Below are 19,054 nucleotides of genomic sequence, written 5' to 3' on the forward strand. Positions count from 1 at the left end.
GCTGCAGAGAGACATTCCACCAGAGCCAGAGAAAGGGGTTAAAAGGCAGAAGCAACTTGAGGATCGTGGGCTCTTTGCATCACACCTTTCTGGTGTGTGCACTGATCTCCCCAGCTGGTTTTTGGTTTGTTGATGTGCACAATCAACATCCATGCTTTTTATTTGCTTTCCCCATTATTTTTATTTTCCTTTATTTTTATATTAAATCGCACAAATGGACAATTCTCTCATCTGCCTCTTTATGGGAAATTTCCACCACAACATTCTTTTTCTGAGTTAATGTCTACTAATTGTGCTATGATTATATGGAGGTTATAAGTTGCTGAGGCCTCTATTTACAGAGATATTTATCCTGAAAGTGCATTTATCTTCGGACACATTCTGAAATTTCTTTCCAGTAAATAGGCTTGGGGTGTAAAAGTTTACCTCTGAGGTAGTTCTCATTAGCTGTAAGCCACAGTCATATAAAAAAAAAAGAAATAAATGGTTCAAATGTAGCACATTAATTTATTATCAATTATTATGTATTACAGATAGATATATAATGTATATAATTTATTGAAACCACTTTGGCCTACACAATGCCATGCAGTAATAAAAGGTTTAGCTAAAGACATTCAGGGCCTGTCTTTTAATCTTGCCTAATGTTTAGGAATTGTCGTTTCATAAGGTTTCACAGTAAATAAAACCTATATGAGACGCATAGAGTGACAGTTATTGGAGGAGGAGCCCTGTCGAACCTATGGCAATGACAATGCAGCAGTTCAAAATCCACCAACTACCATGTGAAACCACAGTGATTTAATGAGTTACTCATCTGACATTGATGAATTTCATGATCAATACAGATGATGCCCTCTGTAAATGTTAACTGAAAGTCAAATTTGGGAACCAGGTTCAGTGTCAGTAGATCCAAGCACGCTCTCACTCTGTCTGTTAACCAGTGATCATTCCACACACAAACTAATAGTATCACTATATTTATGCGTTATATCAGCATCTTTGCTGTCAAATGTCTTGTTAAGTCAAACAAGGTCCACTGTGCCTGCCAAATGTAGCAATGTCCACATTTTCCCACATGGTTTCCTGCTCATCTGTGTGTCCCAACTTCAACGCCCTTCCTTTCTCTACCACCTATACCTCTGACGTCTCCATCACCTCCCCCTTCCATCTGTTAATTGGATGAGCTGTCAAGATTGTGAGAATGATTGAATTCCAGTCCAGAGTGCTTTCTGACCACAGGGCCCCCTCCTGACATCGGGCCAGTAACGAACATTGGTGTAAAACTGGCCACAGTCCTTTGATTTTAGGTGTCACGTAAATACAACAACGGTGACAGGAATTCATATAAAGAAATTTCATGGCAAAGCCTCCTCAATTCCAGCATTACAAGCATCAGTAAGTGACTAAATGTATGAGGCACTGACTGAGGTGGAGACTAGGGTGATGTACTGTAGGAATCCTCTGTCCACGGAGCAGTGGCAGTCTTAGGTCTTATGTCCTCTTCATTCACTTGTTGATTTACAGCTTTGTATCAGTATTTCTCTGCTTAGACAAATAAAACAGGTATGTCTGACATCAGTCAATCTAAACATGCTACAGGTGCAGTGGATTTATAGCATTTGAAAATATGAATTTACAGACTTCAGTGGATCTCAACTAAGGCATGGCAGGTTCTCGTCATTGTGTGTATTGAGTTTCCTGAACAGGAAACACAGCTGAGATTTATGATAAATACAAAAAAACTTGATAATTACTTAATAAAAACTCAATAATCAGCCTGTGTGCTGATGTGTATTTACATCCACAGCACACTGAGCTCTCCCTTTAACTTTAATCTGGAAATAAATCATGCTCATTTATCTTGTACTTCCTACTCAGTTAAAATGTTTAATGTACATAAGAGTTACTTCAAAAGGATAAAGCCGCCTGGGTTTGTTCATATTGATCTCCTGACGAAAGAAACTGGTTGTGATAGGAAAAATGACGCTTCCTGGCAAATTGCTGTAAGTGCACCATCATTGTCCTACGTAATAAGTGGACGGCAACCCGCACTATCCTCATAGTGTTACTAAGCAACCCTGCCCAGGCGGCTATATAGGAGCGCGGGGATACCATCTGGACGGGACGACGCACGAGACAGAAGTGGCTGCAGAGACCGAGCGCGCGGACACAGTGGTGGGAACCCGCACCCACACATGATGGACTAGAGCTGAAAGAAGCAGTGCGCGCTCAGTACAGCTGTTTCTCGTGCCTAAACAGTTTCTGTTTGTTCCACTGGTTGTCGACCGTAATTTTCGTACACCGAGAAAAAAATCTGACATAATTAATAAGAGTGCGTCAAAAAGTAGGTTTGACACGATGAAGTTCCTGCTTTTAGCCATTGTAGTGGCTTTTTTCGCCGTGGCACAAGTTATTTGCGAGGAAAATCAGCTGAAGGAAGAAGTCGACTACTGGAGCAGCAGAAACCAAATCCAGGTACTTACAGCTTCGCCCCGTTCAACAAAGAACCACGTCGTATTCGTTACTGGGTAAAGAGTGTTTACCACAGTAATAGCAAGACTATTTAATCATTTTAATTAAATGTAAAACTGATTGATTGCCATTTTGGGGGACTTGGTTGAGGCAAAATATTGATTATAATAATTTTCTTTACCTTTGACTACTGTATGTCTTTGGTACTTGATAACACCCAAAACGAGGTGCTTAATAAAACGAGTTGGTTGTTGCACCTTAGTCAGAGGAAAATTAAGCAAATCCATCAATGAAATGAAATGTATTGTACAATTGGAGGAGAGCACAAATGATCATTGGCATGAGGCGCACGTCCTGTGTTTGACATTGCGAGTTGGAAAGTAGCCAAAACTGGACCGGGACGATCCAGCGGGAGATGAATGATCCCGCAATAAATCACGATCCACTCTATAATTAATCTATAAAGAGGGCGGTTTTCCGCTCCACTGTGGCTGCCTGAATTTTATTAAAGTTACAAAACGTAAAAAGATTACATAAGAATTGATTTCTGAGAATATGTATATTACAGTACATAACGCCAATTCACAAGCCACAGAATTGAATTTTATGTAAATAAAACTATTTATGTAACTGAAACTGAATTAAATTTAAATTTTAATTGATGCATAAATCAGAATTATACCATTATTTAAATAAACCCTTAATGAAAGCTCTAAATTAGATATTAGCCACTGTAGTCAGTTTCCCTACTTTTAATATTATGCCTGTTTATGGAGATTTTAATGTTTTGGCAGCAGGTTACATCCTAAACTTATCTGCCTGAGTACTGATTGAGACTTTTCCCTGGCCAGGACGGCTGGCAGCCTTTCAGAGAAATCCTCCTGAGGATGACAAGAAAGCCACGTCCGCATCAGTTCATCGGTCTGATGGGGAAGCGTTCTATGGGTAAAACCTTCTCACAACCCCTTTAGCCTGTTTTCTTCTGTGCCTGCCTTTATATCATTTCCTCTATTTCCACCCACAGCAAACGCACAGGTCACCCACAAGAGTGAGTACATTCCATCCTTTGACATTCAGTTTTCCTCCATGCTTAGTATGAGTGGATTCCCACCTGTTAACATGCCATTATAAAATTATTGAACTGACAAAAGCTGGAGGAAAACCATTTGGTTTCACCCAAATGTGTGACCTATAGAATATGAACTGAAATATATATGACATTAGTGTCCTTGATGGTCAGATCAATTTGCTGTTGTTACCATAAGAACCACAGTGCTCCATCTTAAATCAAATGAATTTATGATTAAAGGCAGGAATAAACTTTGATGAAGACCAAGTTAGCAGCTGTTTGGCTTTGGCCCCTCTACAGACACAAAGCTAACGTGGGTTGGTTACCCGCTTGGATTCACTAATGGAAATATGATGAGGAACAAACAAATGGAGGTGCCAGTGGTAATACACTGAAGGCAGCAAGCAATTATTTGATAGGACAGATTATTTGAGTGTCTCTTTTGAACACTGGACCACATTCATTTGTCAGGGGAAGGTGGTACAGAGTATATGTCTGTGTGGACAAGAGCAAGATAAGGAGGTAAAAGGAATGAGGAGGAAGGGATTTTCCCTTTCTCTGATGGGGTATTTGGTCTAAATTAGTCACCCACTCAGCAGTGCAGCATATGTAAGAAAATGCCTAATTTATTCCTCTTATGCAGTCACTCATCATCAGGCAAAGGCAGAGCACGGGGATCAATACCCCAAGGACGTCTGACAGTTAAATTGGATTGTTTATGGTTGTGATGGATGGAGGTAGCCACACATCACCCTTCCTTCAGTTATTACAAGGTTTTTGCCTCATCCTTTAAATACACACACATCTTCCAATGTATCTCATTAATCTGTTATATTCATGTAGATAAAATGTCATCTCATTAGTTAAAATTCTTTAGAATATCTAATTATTAAAGTACCTTCATTCTGTGACACAACTGTCCAACAAATGAATATCACAGGCAACCTGGCAGAACCTCTTGCATAGCGTGTTTGGTGTCACAGAATATTCCAGGCAAGGTACCAAGGGCAAGCCCATCCATGGGGGTTAAAGGTTGAGTCTCCACCATGGCAGCAGGCATCCAGTGTTTGGTGAGGTTAGAATGTCAGCCATGAGGTTCTGATCCAGGTGCTGTCTTAGCTGTCCCTACAGGGACATGTTTTAATACCATCTCTGTTTGTCAAGGGCATAAAATCAACTCATTTGTTGGACTAATGGGAAAGAGAAGCCAAGAGGAGCCAGGTACGTTCTACTCAATCTCAACATAATTGACGCAGTAAAAAAGAATGATGCTAACTCAGTGTCTTTCTGCAGAGTCCTACGAGTGGAGCACAATGCGGAGCTACGACCGGCGCCGCTGAGCACTCACTTCTCTACTGGCAGCTCTCATTCATGGAGTCATGAAGGGTTCCATTTCTGTGGAGCTGTATAGTACAATCTGGATCACTGTTAGTACAATAAAAGGATTATGTTTCCATGTTGTAATGATGTAGGCGTGCTGTGTTTGTGCCAGCAGACAAACAGCATGTCCCTCTGACATAAAGGCTAAAGGTCTGCGGCTTCAGGTTGTTCTATGTATACAACAGTGGATGAGCCCTTCAAAAATGCTCTCCACCCGCATACAAACTGCTATCTTTAGTAGTTAGACAAATATTAAATTGGTTTTCTTTACTGGTTGAAGTCCACCTTGAAAGCGGTCAGTTGAATACATCCATCACATGTGAGCGGTCCTTCTGGTGCTCAGTGTGAGGTAAGGCTGCACTCTGCTGGTGGATTGAGCCAATGCACAAAGAAGCTTCATTTAATTAATCAGTTGTAGAGTTCACAGTTTTTCACACATTATATTGTGTCTTACACATTTAAAGAGTAAGACACAATATATGAACAGAACACTTACTGTTACAAAAAGGTAACAGTAAGAGTGTTGGCACCAGCAGGTCACTGGTCTTTGTTGGGTTTATAGATAGACAGGGTGCGGGCTGAAGGGTCCTCGGTGTCAATAAAGCGTGGCATCCAGTAATGGGACAGCCACTGGGCTCTGCCTGGGTAGTGCTTCTCAAACAGTTCTCTGAAGTAGTAGGCCTCCTTGGAGTGGGGGGGGTTGTGACTGAATGTCTTGTGAGCCTCCTTCATCTGATCATCATTCACCTGAGAGCAAACAGAGCAGGTCAAATGCTGCAAGCTGCCAAGCATGCCAGTGTTCTGTGAAATCTGCCATAATACAAAATATGGGCCCCACTAGACCCATAGCGCAGGAGCATCAATTCAATTTTATGTATATAGGACCAAATCACAAATCACAAGGTTATCTCAAGGCACTTTACATAGTTTAAGACCTTACACAACTAAACCCAACAGCACCTCAACTATAAGCTTTATCAAAAAGCAAGTTTTTAGCCTGATTTTAAAAAAAGGTGGAGATTGGGTGAGCTTCTCAAAGCTGAACAGGAAGTTGCTCAAGTAACTCAAGTAACTGTTCTCAAGTAACTATGATGGTCGTAATGATAAGGAAAGTGCTTTGTAGTCGAGTAGGAGAATATTAACTTTTATCCTACATTTTACGGGCAGCCGGTGCAGAGAAGCTAATGTAGGAGAACTGTGATCTTTGAACCCATATGGATAAATAACTCTGCCTCAATGTCTTGTAGATACACAGAGAACAGTCACCTTAATCCTTATGAACAGGTTGACTGTCTTGTGGATGATGCTGCAGCTTCTCTACGTACAATGTTAGACACAGTGGCTCCTCTGAAGAAGAAGACAGTGAATCAGAGGAGGTTAGCTCCGTGGTATAACTCAGAGATCTGCAGCCTAAAGCACAGGACCAGACAACTAGAAAGACAGTGGCGTTCCAACAAAATAAATGTAAACTGCATTGCATGAAAGGACAGTCTAATAAAATATAAAAAAGCACTTTGTGCTGCTAGAAAAACATATTATTCCTCCCTAATTGAGGAAAACAAAAACAACCCCAGGTTTCTTTTCAGCACTGTAGCCAGGCTGACAAAGAGTCATAGCTGTATTGAGTCTACTATCCCCTTAAATCTCAGCAGCATTGACTTTATGAACTACTTTACTAATAAAATTATCATCATTAGAAAAAACATTCAGCAGCGACTTCTTCCAAACGACGGAAAGCACTGTCTAGATCCATCAACTTTAAATTTACTAAATCCTCTGTCTTACCTAGACAGCTTCTTCCCCATAACTCATATGGAGTTAACCTCAATAATCAACTCTTCCAAGTCGTCCACTTGTCTTTTAGACCCAATCCCAACCAGACTACTCAAAGAATTTCTACCTTTAATCATCTCGCCCATATTAAATCAAACCAACCAATTTTAGATATAGGCTATGTACCACATGCTTTGGCTGTGGTCAAACCTTTATTGAAAAAACCCTACTCTGGACCTTGGAGAACTAGTCAATTATAGGCCCATTTCAAATTTGCCCTTTATTTCTAAAGATTCTTGAAAAAAATCGTGGCTAAACAATTATCTGACCACCTGAGTGGGAATAACCTGTATGACGATTTTCAGTCAGGATTTACAAAACATAGCACAGAAACAACTCTGGTTAGAGTCACTAATGATCCTCTCTTAGCTTCAGACAATGATCTAGTTTCTCTCTTTGTCCAGTTAGATCTTTGAATGTTATCACATGTATAAAATGCAGCACTATTACAGAGATTATAACATAGCATCGGAATAGCTATAGAGTACCGCAGGGCTCTGCTTGGTTCAGTACTGTTCAGTCTAAACATGTCTCATCTAGGTGAGATTATTAGGAAGCATGCTATAAATTTTCATTGTTAAGCAAATCATATTCAGCCATGTCTTTTGAACCAAATGAAACAGATCAACTAGTCAAAATTCGAAGTTGTTTAAAAGACATAAAATCCTGGATGTCTCAAAATCTGCTTCAACTAAATTCAGATAAAACTGAAATTCTTATTGTTGGGCCTAAAAATCTGAGAGAGACACTATTGAGTCAGATAGCCACCCTGGATGGCATAACATCAGCTTCAGATTCTACCGTGAGGAACCTTGGCGTTATCTTTGACCAGGATCTCTTTTACGTCATACATTAAACAAATCTCCAGAACTGCCTCCTTTCACTTTAGTGAGTTGTAGTTGTAACTGTAGTTACAGTTCATAGGATGTCCTAACAGCTCCTTAAAAAGCCTCCAGCTAATTAATTCCAGCTAATAACATGGTTCCGGTCGAGAACCATGGCCTCAGATTCGGAGGAACTGATTCTCATCCCAGCTGCTTCACACTCAGCTGCAAACTGCACCAGCACACGCTGAAGGTCCTGGTCCAATGAAGCCAACAGGACAACATCATCTGCAAAAAGCAGAGATGCTATCCTGTGGTCCCCAAACCAGACCCTCTCCGGCCCCTGGCTGCACCTAGAAATTCTGTGAACAGAACCGGTGACAAAGGGCAGCCCTGCCAAAGTCCAGCATGCACCGGGAACAGGTCTGACTTACTGCTGGCAATGCGAACCAAGCTCCTGCTCCGGTTGTACAGAGACTGAACAGCCCTTAGCAAAGAGCCTTAGACTCCATACTCCGGAGCACCCCCCACAGGATGTCACGAGCAACGCCGTCGAAAGCCTTCACCAGGTCCACAAAACACATGTAGACTGGTTGGGCAAACTCCCACAAACCCTCAAGCACCCTGCTGAGGGTCTAAAGCTGGTCCAGCGTTCCACGAGCAGGCCAAAAACCACGTTGTTCCCCTTGCACCCAAGGTTGGACTATCGGCTGAATTCTCCTCTCCAGTACCCTGGCATAGACTTTCCCAGGGAAGCTGAGAAGTGTGATCCCCTACAGTTGGAACACACTCTCCTGTCCCCCTTTTTGTGAAGAGTGAAAACCACCCCAGTTGTCCAGAGGAACTCTTTCCCTCGTCCACATGATGTTGCAGAGGTGTGACTTCATCCAGAGACTTGAGGTACTCAGGACGGATCTCGTCCACCCCCGCTTCTCTGCCACCGAGGAGCTTACTAACTACCTCGGTGACCTTAGCCTGGGTGATGGGCAACTCCATCTCTGAGTCCCCTGCCTCTGAGGCAGGGGACTCAGCCTCCTCAGCAGAAGGCGTGTTGAAGACGTTGAGGAGATCCTTAAAGTACTTCTTCCACCGTCCAACAACAACGGCTCCCCACCTCCACTGAAAACAGTTGGTAAAGGACTACTTCCCTCTCCTGAAGCGTTGAACGGTTAGCCAGAATGTCTGAGGCCGAGCGATAGTCCTCCATGGTCACAAATCCCCCTATGAAAGGAAAACCAGCAAGGACCAAGACGTTGCCCGGTCCTACGTTTTACTAACCTTGTGTCTTTCTCTCCAGCAGTTGTGCTTCTTCCCCGTTCTCTTTCTCTCCCCCATTCTGTCCTCACCTACTTGTTTCATGGGACTCAAATGTGTCTGATAGGCAGGATGGTTGGATCTGCCTGTGTTCAGTCCCTGGTCCAACCATCCTGGCTGTGCTCTGTTGTTGCAGTACTTTTCTCTCCATCTATCGCCCCACCCCAACCGTTCAAGGCAGATGGCTGCCCACATTCAGCCTGGTTCTGCAGGAGGTTTCTTTCTCGTTAGAGAGGGAGTTTTTCCTTTCCACTGTTGCTGTCAAATAGTAATTAAAGGTTTGCTGTATATGAGATCTGTTGGGTTTAGTTGTGTAAAGTCTTAAACCTTACCTTGTAAAGTGCCTTGAGATAACCTCGTTATTTGGCGCTATATAAATAAAATTGAATTGAAAACCGAGGGATGAGTGGGCTCATTTATGTGCAAATGTAATGTAAAACCAATAGTGTCTTTTAATGAGTTAAAAGCAGTTTAAGCAGCTGGTTTATACTGCATTCTTACAGATAAACATACCATCGTTTCCGCATGATCCTGCAGGCAGGTGTACCAGGACTTCTTCACAGACCTCACACCATCACTGAAGGCTTCTTTATGCCTCCACAGAGTCTCATCAGGGATCAAGTTGAGGCCACTGAAGGTGTCCCTCAGAAGGTACTTTTCCACTCCATTCTACGCAAAAAGATCAATGACTTATCCCTGGTGATGGTATGTGATAGCTAGTGTTTAGGGTATCGAGAATGTTACAGCTTTCACTCACCTTTGGAACCCTCATCTCCTCAGGCAGGGAGAGGTAATAAGCAGTCAGTCTGTGGTCTAGGAAAGGGGCCCTGAGCTCCAGACTGAAAAACATGCAGTCGTGCTAACATCCATAAAAAAAAAACAGGCAGGCAATTGTCATATTTATACAGAACTAGTAGAGTTGGTTCAGATCACTGGCAATGATTGTCAGTCACAGGAACCATCTCTTAGTTAAGCTGCAATAGACATGGACTGCTGAGAGACTTTATTTATACACTGAGCTCCTCAGTTTCCTTATATCTCTTCTATCCAATAACCTCCCATCATTGTTCCATGTTCAACTAACCTTGTCTCTTTCTCCCACTCTGTCCTCACCTGCAGGTATTATCGGACTCAGAGCTATGTGTCTCCGAGTCTTTAAATGCACTGCTCCCCAATGGGGATGGGTTAAATGCAGAAATTTCGTTGTTACATTGTATGTGACCATGACCAACAACCTTTCTAATGCGCAGGTGTATTAATTAATTCTGTACAGATTTAGGTACAATTCTTCTCACAAGAGAGTCATGCCTTTATTGAATTCAGGCTTCAGCAGGTCAGTGAGCGTTACCCATGTGCAGCAGTGGTGCGGTCAGCGCGAAGGATGTCAAACATATAAAGCTCCTTCATCAGACGAATGCTTTCCTCTGCTGCTGCTGCTGGAGATGGAGCCTGGGGAGGACAGGGTGATTCAGTGCGAGACCTAGCCATCTTGGTGCCCTAGACAAGATTTACACTTATTTTTTTTACCCTGAAGGCTTGGAGCGGCGTCCCCTCTGGAAGGTGACACCCTAGGCAACCACCTATTTCACCTATGCCCAGATAGGCCCTAGGGTGATTCAACGTTAACCTGATAATGATGGTTTGGACCCAGTAACAATCTTTTTCATTATAATAAACAGCAGAGACTGAGGCTCATTTCAACCATATGCTTTGCACATTACACTCCAATAACCTACAACCCCGTTGTTGGTTCATTTTAAGATAACAGGTCGCCTCAGACGAACAGGCCCAACAGTCACTACTATAACCCCCCTGGCAGGTTACAGTTCACATAGTGTAACAATACTGGCCAGTATATAACAAACAAAAACTTCTAAGCAGGTGACAGGGCAGCTGTGATGCTGTCCTGGATGAGTTAATGGCTGCTGTGCTCTCAACCCATTTATAAACATGCTGTGTAGCCACAATTGTATTCACAAGAAGTTGGCGACTTAAGAACAAAATGAAGTCAATGACTAGAGCATTGGGCTCCATGTGTAAGTCATAAAACACAGGCACTTATTTATATTGTACATGTATTATACATTTAACCACAGAAGAAATGTAGTGAGCAGCAAAAAACAAAACTAAAATAAAACTCAAATCCAAGTGAACATTTATGTAATGAAAATCCCTTCAGTATCACACAATGAATGAACAAAAGATGTAAATCTGACTGTTGACACTAGAAATTAGTCAAGCATTGTTGGCTACTTTGTTCAAAGGAAGACTTGCCTTGTGGAAGTAAATGTATCCCTGAGCCAGTTCATCGGATCCTTCTCCAGAGAAAATCACCACACTGTCAGTCTTCTCCCTGATGTACTTTGACACTAGGTACATGCCTAAAATGCAGCAGAAGAAGTTGCATCATTTTAGGGGGTAGCTTACCATTCACACAAACGATCTGTTGTTTTTGGCGAAGAACAAAATGCTGTTAGTTTTAAAGCACAAGGATGACAGTATTAATGACAAACATATGAAGTGGGAATATCACGATGTCAATGCTAATAGAACAGAATGGAAATAAAACATGAAAACACAGGCTTATGGATTTAGGGCATGTCTTACAGTTGGTGTCCAGTCCAAGTCTAATAATCCTATCTTATTTTACTGTAAATGAAACAGACCAGGAAGGAATGTAGTGATTCAGCAAACTTTCATGAGTGAACGTGTCTAATGCCCTGATGGCTGAGCTACCTTGAATTAAAGTGCAGTAGGTGTAGACTTTACCCTGAACGCGCCATTAATGTGATTATATACACAGAAGATAAATTTATGTAATTCTTAGCAAAGCATGGTATATTCTGTGCTAATGGTTGACCAGGACGACCACCTTTAAAACAAGGTGTGTACGGGCCAGACCTATTCTTCTATAGTTTGTAGTTAGTCCTTATCATTTAGTGCTCACCAACAGAAGCTCGTATGGTCGTGATGTCGTAAGTCTCCAGGTAAAAAACCACCTGGTCTAGAGCCTTGATGCCTTCTTCTGCATTAAAGTTCACCTCGTGGTGCTCTGTGCCAATGTGAGCAGCAACCTGAAACAGAGACACAGTCAGTTACATGTCACGACACGTCATTTCAGGCCCTGGACTATGGAGAAGCTGCCACACTGACCTTACGAGCAGCTATGATGTCTGGACTGTCCTCTGACCCAATAGCAAATGTCTGGATTGGGTACTGTAGCTTCTCCTCTTTGGCCAGTTTCACCAGCGTGGCAGCTACTAAACTGGAGTCCAGACCACCTGTAAAATGAAGCAGTGCAAACCACAATGGACTGTAACACAATCAGAGACAACACTAATGCTAAAATTCATTAACTTAAAAGACAATTCACACCAAATGTCTACAGCCATTTCACTCAAACCAAAGAAAACATGTAATTGATTGGGACAAATGGAAAACAGGAATCCAAGAAATCTTGTATGGCATAACAGGAAAACTTCAGACAAAACACATTTACAGCAACTCGTGGATAGACTTAGAGCAAAATCAAGCCAAATAAATAAGCAGACACCGACTAAAAAAGACTCTGGCACAAACACAGAGGACCCATGTCCCAGATGGAGGTCGTGACAAGCTGCCATGAGGAGCTTCCCTTTCACAGTCTGCTAAACCGACCAGACACAGAGACCTGTCTCTACCTCACAGTGCTGCCTCATTGTCGAACAGCATAATTGCTCTTTAGTGCGTTTAAGTGCACGCACACGGTCCGAGGATCAATCGATCTCTCTTGCACACACACAAGTTATTTTCTTTGTTGTCGTCGTCAGTTAATCACCGAAAATTTCTTATTACCTGACAGCAGACAGCCGATCCTTCTGTGAGACATCAGACGTTTCCATAACGCATTCTCAAACAGGGCTCGTATGTTGTTTTTCACAGTTTCTTCATCAAAACCTGCCAAGATGGGTTTCAAATGTTAGACAAAGGCTTCTGAAAAAAAGGTCATGACCTGCGGTCGGAGTAATGTGTTTCATACTTTTAGATAATTGTTCCACGGTATCGTATACGGCATGTGCAGGTTCCTGTGTGAGGCAGTGGAACTGTCGCATCTCCATGGACTGAACTTTGCCATTCTGCTTCAAGGCAAAGGTCTCATAGTGTCCAGGGAGGAAGGGCTCAATATTGGCTGGACTGGTCATCTTATGAGTGATGTTAATAAGCCCTGAGGTCAGAGCAACAACTTAAGCATCTCTGGGAACATCCTTATTAACAGCGTAACCTCAGAGTTGCCTTCCTACCTTTGGCCTCTGAAGAGACAGCCAGGAAGCCATCGTCAGTGAGGAGTTTGAACAGAGGACGCACACCGTACGTATCCCTGCCCAAGAAGATTTTCTTGTTGGCAGTATCCAGAAGAATGAAGGCAAACACCCCATCCAGGAGAGAAGCAGTCTTGTGAATGCCGAAGCGATTATACAGATGGAGTAGAATCTCACCATCCACTTTAGTCTGGTAATCAAACTCAAACTGCTTCCTGAGCTGTGGATATTGGAGAGATGGCACAGAGGGGTCAAGATATTTCTTTAGCAATCCACGTCTGGACTGAGGTAACCTAACACGTGCAAACCCCAAATCACTTATTGAAGACCCTCTACCTCCTGCTAGTCTCCATAGATAAGGAAACAGTGAATCTTCCCTACCACAGGGCTAAGACTATAGAACTCCCTTTCATTCCCACAGGAGACTGGCCTCTATCACAATAGGTGACCAACATCTTACATTCCCTGATCAAAGACCATGAACCTACTCGTGTTGATATACCTGAAAATCCAACAGGACCCCCCTCTGCTTATCATGCCAAAAGGAAAGTCTGTCACATACAGCACCTGCAAAAATTCTCCCAGACTTAATAGGGACCCAAAGTTCTGGTCCAGATATACAGGAAGAGACAACTTCTCAATTAAAAGATACTCTTAATCTGTGCACCAAGCATATATTCTAGGTACACCTGGTAAATTACATATTAGGTTGCATTTTAAGTAGTCCACTGCTACATTAGTTTAATTAGTAATATTTAGATTAAGCCACTTGTAAATTTTGCTTCCGATTGTTATTTGTGTAAGTTTTATCGTTATAAAGTGACAAACATTCATCATGGAAAAACATTTCATTTGTTACATCGTAATCAGGACCACGTATAAAGCCTTTATAATTCTATGCATTTATTTTTGTTGTTTTAATTATTTTGATTTCTCTGTTGATTTGAGTGCCTAAGGGACCGTCACGTGTGTATCGTGTTTTGGCGTAATAGGAACTTTGCACTTAAGGAAAAAAGAAAAATCTAGGTAGCTCAAATTTAGAATTAGTCCAAATCAGTCAATAAGTTATTTACAGATTGTTACTAACAATTGTTTTAATGTGATTAACAGTTTCCTAGTTTCACCTTAGTGTCATAAGAACCTTTTGTACATGACGTCCTAGGTGCCCCTATTTGAAGGAATATTAATGTTTCTGCATTAATATTACAAACAACACATTCTCCATGCTCTCTCTTTCCTTCACCACACACACACGCAGGTTACGGGATCATTGGTGTTTCAAGCCACTGTGATAGTTTCTTGTCTTTCAGCAAGGACTGATGACTTTTCATGCCATAGAGATAGGGACCAAAGGACAGTTTATGCCTGGAAGTGACTGTTTGGCCTGTGTCAATTGACTGATTGACAGTCAAACTTGTAAAAGAAGCCTGCAATCAACAATGCTACTGTAGCCATTTTGTTTGGTAAGCCCTGTGGGCAAAAATTTGTAGTTACTCCATAAAACGGGCCTTTACCAAGCCTTGCTAGTGGTGTCAATGCTAGGACATGTTAGTTAGCCATGCAGTCTTTGAGTCATGTTAGCCACGCGGTGTAGTACATGAGACGTGCATTACCTAAAGCCCAAGTCACTGCTGTGTTCACGTCACGGTCACAAATTGTCCTATTTCTTTTCTGAATGTTTTGTTTTGTGCATATTGGGTTTTGGATGTTTCTTCATTTAAAAAGAAAAAAAACACTTATTTTCCCATACATCTGGCACACTCCTGCTCTTCAGTAATTTAAGGACTCCTTCAAACACAATCTGCCATGTGACACAACAAGCAACTAGGTTAAGGCACTTTTACTGCAGCAAAGGCTTATCTTTAGCACAAACAACAATAATTTCCTGTTTCAATAATGTGTTCCATTCCTACATCAGGGTAGAGACTGGTCAGCTGTTCGGAGCAAATGGAGGAAGGAACGCAACACTAACCTTACACTCAATAACCAATGACTGATCGTTACTGTTCACAATCAGGTCCCAGGAGTGACTCTAACTGGTGGTTCCTGGCCGATGAAGTGTCCCCAAGTGCTCTTTTCGGGGTGATGTGTGAGCATTTGTATGCATTTCATTCCCATGGCTACAGGGTGAGCCTGCTGTTAACGGCCACTGCTACATCCTCACCGTGTGGTGGTTGTAAATTTCTCCGTTGTAGGACAGCCACAAAAAAGGGAACTTCTGGATGCGCAAGGGTTGCATGCCGTACAGCTGGTCCACAATGGCCAGTCGGTGGAAGCCAAAGCAGCAGTTGGTGAAACCGTTGACATTCTCAAAGCGGAAGGCATCAGGGCCCCTGTGAGCTATCTTCATGGCACTGGTGCACTGCACGGACAGGCACTCATCACTGCCAAACAAAGCCCAGATGCCACACATCTCACACCTGTGCAACACAGAAAGACCTGTCATTGTGACTTTTCAATGTTTGCTCCTGAATTATAGAACAGCTTATCTTTGTATGTCAGAGCAGTACCAGACTTGTTAGCTATTAAATAATTGTTTAAACTTTTTAAATGTATTTAGCTTAAAATAATCAGTAGCGTCTCATACTGTTTTTTAATCACGTGTTGCCTTTTGTGTTTTTAATTTTGGTGATTCTCTTTCAACTATTTGTAAAAGTACTGTCGTGATGACACAAGATGTTGTTTTTAAAGTGCTATATAAATAAACTACTAAATATACACATCTAAAGAAAGAATTATATACAGATATCAGAGAGAGACGGGACGGACGGACGGACGGACGGACGTCCACTTTCCTGCAGAGCGTATTCTTGCTGCTCACGGTCTCATTCAGTCTCTTCCAACGGGTTGTGCCGCTATTAAAGTCTTTTCGGTTCTAGCAGACAGTGTGCCGAGCTTGTGAGAACGTGAAAGTGTGGCCTTACCGTGTTTCTTGAACTCTCCTCTGGCGGTGACTAAGTGAAAGTATTACATTCTCAGACAGGTGACTGCCAGAAATCGATTGCCGTACGCGGGAGCGCGCACCACCTCGTTAAGGCTCGGTTTGTGTGGACCACAGGGTCCGTGCATGAAGTGCAATTCATTATTCATGTGTGAATAACGACTTTTTATGCTGTGTTTCGTTTCCGTAAGTCAATAAAACACATTTGCGATATACTGATTTACTCATTCTCCTTTTCTCCACTTTCAAAACGAAATAAGAAAAAGGGAAACCGGGGGGCGGGGCCAGTCGCCGGACTTTCACAATAAAACGCCCAAAAGCATTTGAAGCGCAACATCGGCAAATATTTGTAACTCTTGAAGGATTGCGGTCGTGATTTGACACACAATAAGACCCACATTGTTAACATTAATCAACGTAACAATCATTTATTTAAATCATTTATTTAACCAAGCTATTTAACCAAGTGCAGACAACTGTCGATTACGTTACGACACATGACGTTTGCTAAACAAATGACAGGTCAGTCAGCTCGCCACCGTCGGGTCACTTACAGAATCACCTGCCAACAAAGCTAAGTTTTCGGGGCATCCTGCTTCATTAAACTGCAGCAACATCAAGACCTTGTCGACACCTGATGAGGAAGAATTTAGCGCATCTGTTCCGGTGATTTTCAGTTTATGATGAGACTGAAATCGCGTCCTCCTGCTTGGCCGGTTGATGCTCTTATGCCCAGGAAGACTCTCTAATGTTGTGCCGATCTTTGCAAGTATTCTAAACAGTGATTTATTACAGTTTATTGTGGCTGTTTAGACATGCTCCATCATTGGACTTCCTGTCTCAGAGCCTGCTTTACCTGCGGGAGAATAACAGCCACTCAACCTGCCTCACAATAACTGAACTCATTGTGAGCCATGACTGCCCTAATGTGCATCACATCATCCTTGTGAGGCAGATTTTGAGGCAAAGTGTGTGTGATCAGATGATACGTCACGCAACAAGGTGTTACTGTATGTACAGAGCAGATGAGTGACAGGATCTTTTTATTTTCCACCACCTACCTTCGGTATTGGTTTAGTAGTCATCATACCTGAGAGACTGGTTCTACATCACCTGCGCTGCATGGTGAGCTCAGCAATGGATCCACTGCAGTTTGCCTACCAGCCTGGCATCAGAGTAGAGGACACCATCATCTTCCTGCTCCATCGTTCCCTGGCCCACTTTGAGAAGCCCAGCAGCACTGGGAGGATTCTGTTCTTTGACTTCTCCAGTGCCTTTAATACCATACAGCCGGCTCTCTTAAGGGACAAATTGGAGTCGGCTGGCGTGGACAGTTACCTGACAGAGTGGATACTGGACTACCTCACAAATCATGCCTAGTTTGCGTGGGTCCAGGACTGGTGTAAGCAGAACCACCTTCTAATCAATGCAGAGAAGACCAAGGACATGGTGGTGGACTTCCACAGATGTCAGTCTACACCCCCTCCTCCAGTGAACATTTAGGGAATGAACATCCAGACAGTGGACTGTTACAAGTACCGTGATGTTCACCTTAACAACAAACTAGACTGGACTAACAACACAGACGCACTGTACAGGAAGGGTCAGAGCAGACTCTACCTACTGAGGCTGAGGTCGTTTGGAGTGAAGGGGACACTCCTGAGGACCTTCTATGACTCTGTGGTGTCATCAGCCATCCTGTACAGTGTGGTCTGCTGGAGCAGCAGCATCACAGGAAAGAAGCTGGATAAGGTCATTAAGAAGTCCAGCTCTGTCCTGGGCTGCACTCTGGAGTCAGTGAGGGAGGTGGGAAACAGAAGAGTTCTGGCAAAATTTAAATCCATGCTGGACCACGAGTCTCACCCACTGCAGGACACACTGTCTGCCCTGGAGAGCAGATGCAGTGACAGACTGATCCACCCTCGCTGTGGGAAGGAGAGATTCCGCAGGTCTTTCCTTCTTGCTACTGTCAGACTTTATAATGAACAATTATAACAGGGTGCACATTTCTACCACACACACGCTACATCTCCAGAGCAATTGCACCAGTCGCTTTAATATCTCACTCACTTTGTTTGGTGCAGTCACCTTACCTCATTGTTATATGTACATGATGTTGATAACCTGTGGGGGTCTAAGTTCTAATTTCTTATAATTATTATTGTGTTATTTCTTCTGTATATCTGTCTATATGTCTCTGTGCTGTTGCAACTTGGTAATTTCCCCATCGCGGGACAATAAAGGTATTCTATCTATCTATCTATCTATCTATCTATCTATCTATCTATCTATCTATCTATCTATCTATCTATCTATCTATCTATCTATCTATCTATCTATCTATCTATCTATCTATCTATCTATCTATCTATCTATCTATCTATCTATCTATCTATCTATCTATCTACCTTGCATTGAATATCTTATGTGCATGTTCCTATGATAGTAATGTCATGTCTTAGTCCTTTTTTCGGGTTTTATTTTGAAGCACTTCTTGTCTCACTCACGTCTCAGCTGTTTCCATGTCATTCCCAGTTAATCACGCACACCTGACAGTTATCTCGAAATCAGGCACCAGTATTTAGCCGCCATCTCACACACCAGTCAGACGCCAGATTGTTACGCGTGTACTCACCGCTTTCCAGCAGTATCGTATAGCTTACCTTGTCAGTGATCTTGTTTCGTACCTTGACTTCGGATTCCTGCCTGCTCCTTGCCTGTACTTTTGCCGTGGAAAGACTGGTAACGTACCTGACCGTTTGACCAAGATTAGAGCCTGATGCTTACCTGTACCGTTGCCGTGTTCACCTAATAACGAAACCTTGCCTGTCCCCGGATTTTGATTCTGCCTGCTCCTTTGGTACTCACGTCTGAGAGCACCTGTGTATAACTCTGCTTGCCTTGCCTTAAGTTACATAAT

At 42.6% G+C, this 19,054-nt stretch overlaps 2 protein-coding genes across 2 annotated transcripts; one reads left to right on the forward strand and one right to left on the reverse strand.

The window, feature by feature from the left end:
- Positions 1 to 2,064: 2,064 nt before the first annotated feature.
- Positions 2,065 to 5,011, forward strand: tac1 (tachykinin precursor 1). Its single transcript, XM_029167443.3, has 5 exons — positions 2,065 to 2,478; positions 3,327 to 3,420; positions 3,500 to 3,523; positions 4,709 to 4,765; positions 4,838 to 5,011. Exons 1-5 carry the CDS (start codon positions 2,362 to 2,364, stop codon positions 4,882 to 4,884), a joined length of 339 nt encoding a protein of 112 aa, XP_029023276.1. The 5' UTR covers positions 2,065 to 2,361; the 3' UTR covers positions 4,885 to 5,011.
- asns (asparagine synthetase) lies at positions 3,758 to 16,630 on the reverse strand. Its single transcript, XM_029167439.3, has 12 exons — positions 16,118 to 16,630; positions 15,358 to 15,613; positions 13,176 to 13,413; positions 12,914 to 13,099; positions 12,730 to 12,831; positions 12,049 to 12,176; positions 11,843 to 11,969; positions 11,170 to 11,276; positions 10,244 to 10,344; positions 9,653 to 9,734; positions 9,409 to 9,564; positions 3,758 to 5,671 (listed from the first exon to the last, which is right to left on the reverse strand). Exons 2-12 carry the CDS (start codon positions 15,604 to 15,606, stop codon positions 5,462 to 5,464), a joined length of 1,686 nt encoding a protein of 561 aa, XP_029023272.1. The 5' UTR covers positions 15,607 to 15,613; positions 16,118 to 16,630; the 3' UTR covers positions 3,758 to 5,461.
- Positions 16,631 to 19,054: the final 2,424 nt, after the last annotated feature.

Source organism: Betta splendens, chromosome 11 (assembly GCF_900634795.4).
Source record: "Betta splendens chromosome 11, fBetSpl5.4, whole genome shotgun sequence".
NCBI lineage: Eukaryota > Metazoa > Chordata > Actinopteri > Anabantiformes > Osphronemidae > Betta > Betta splendens.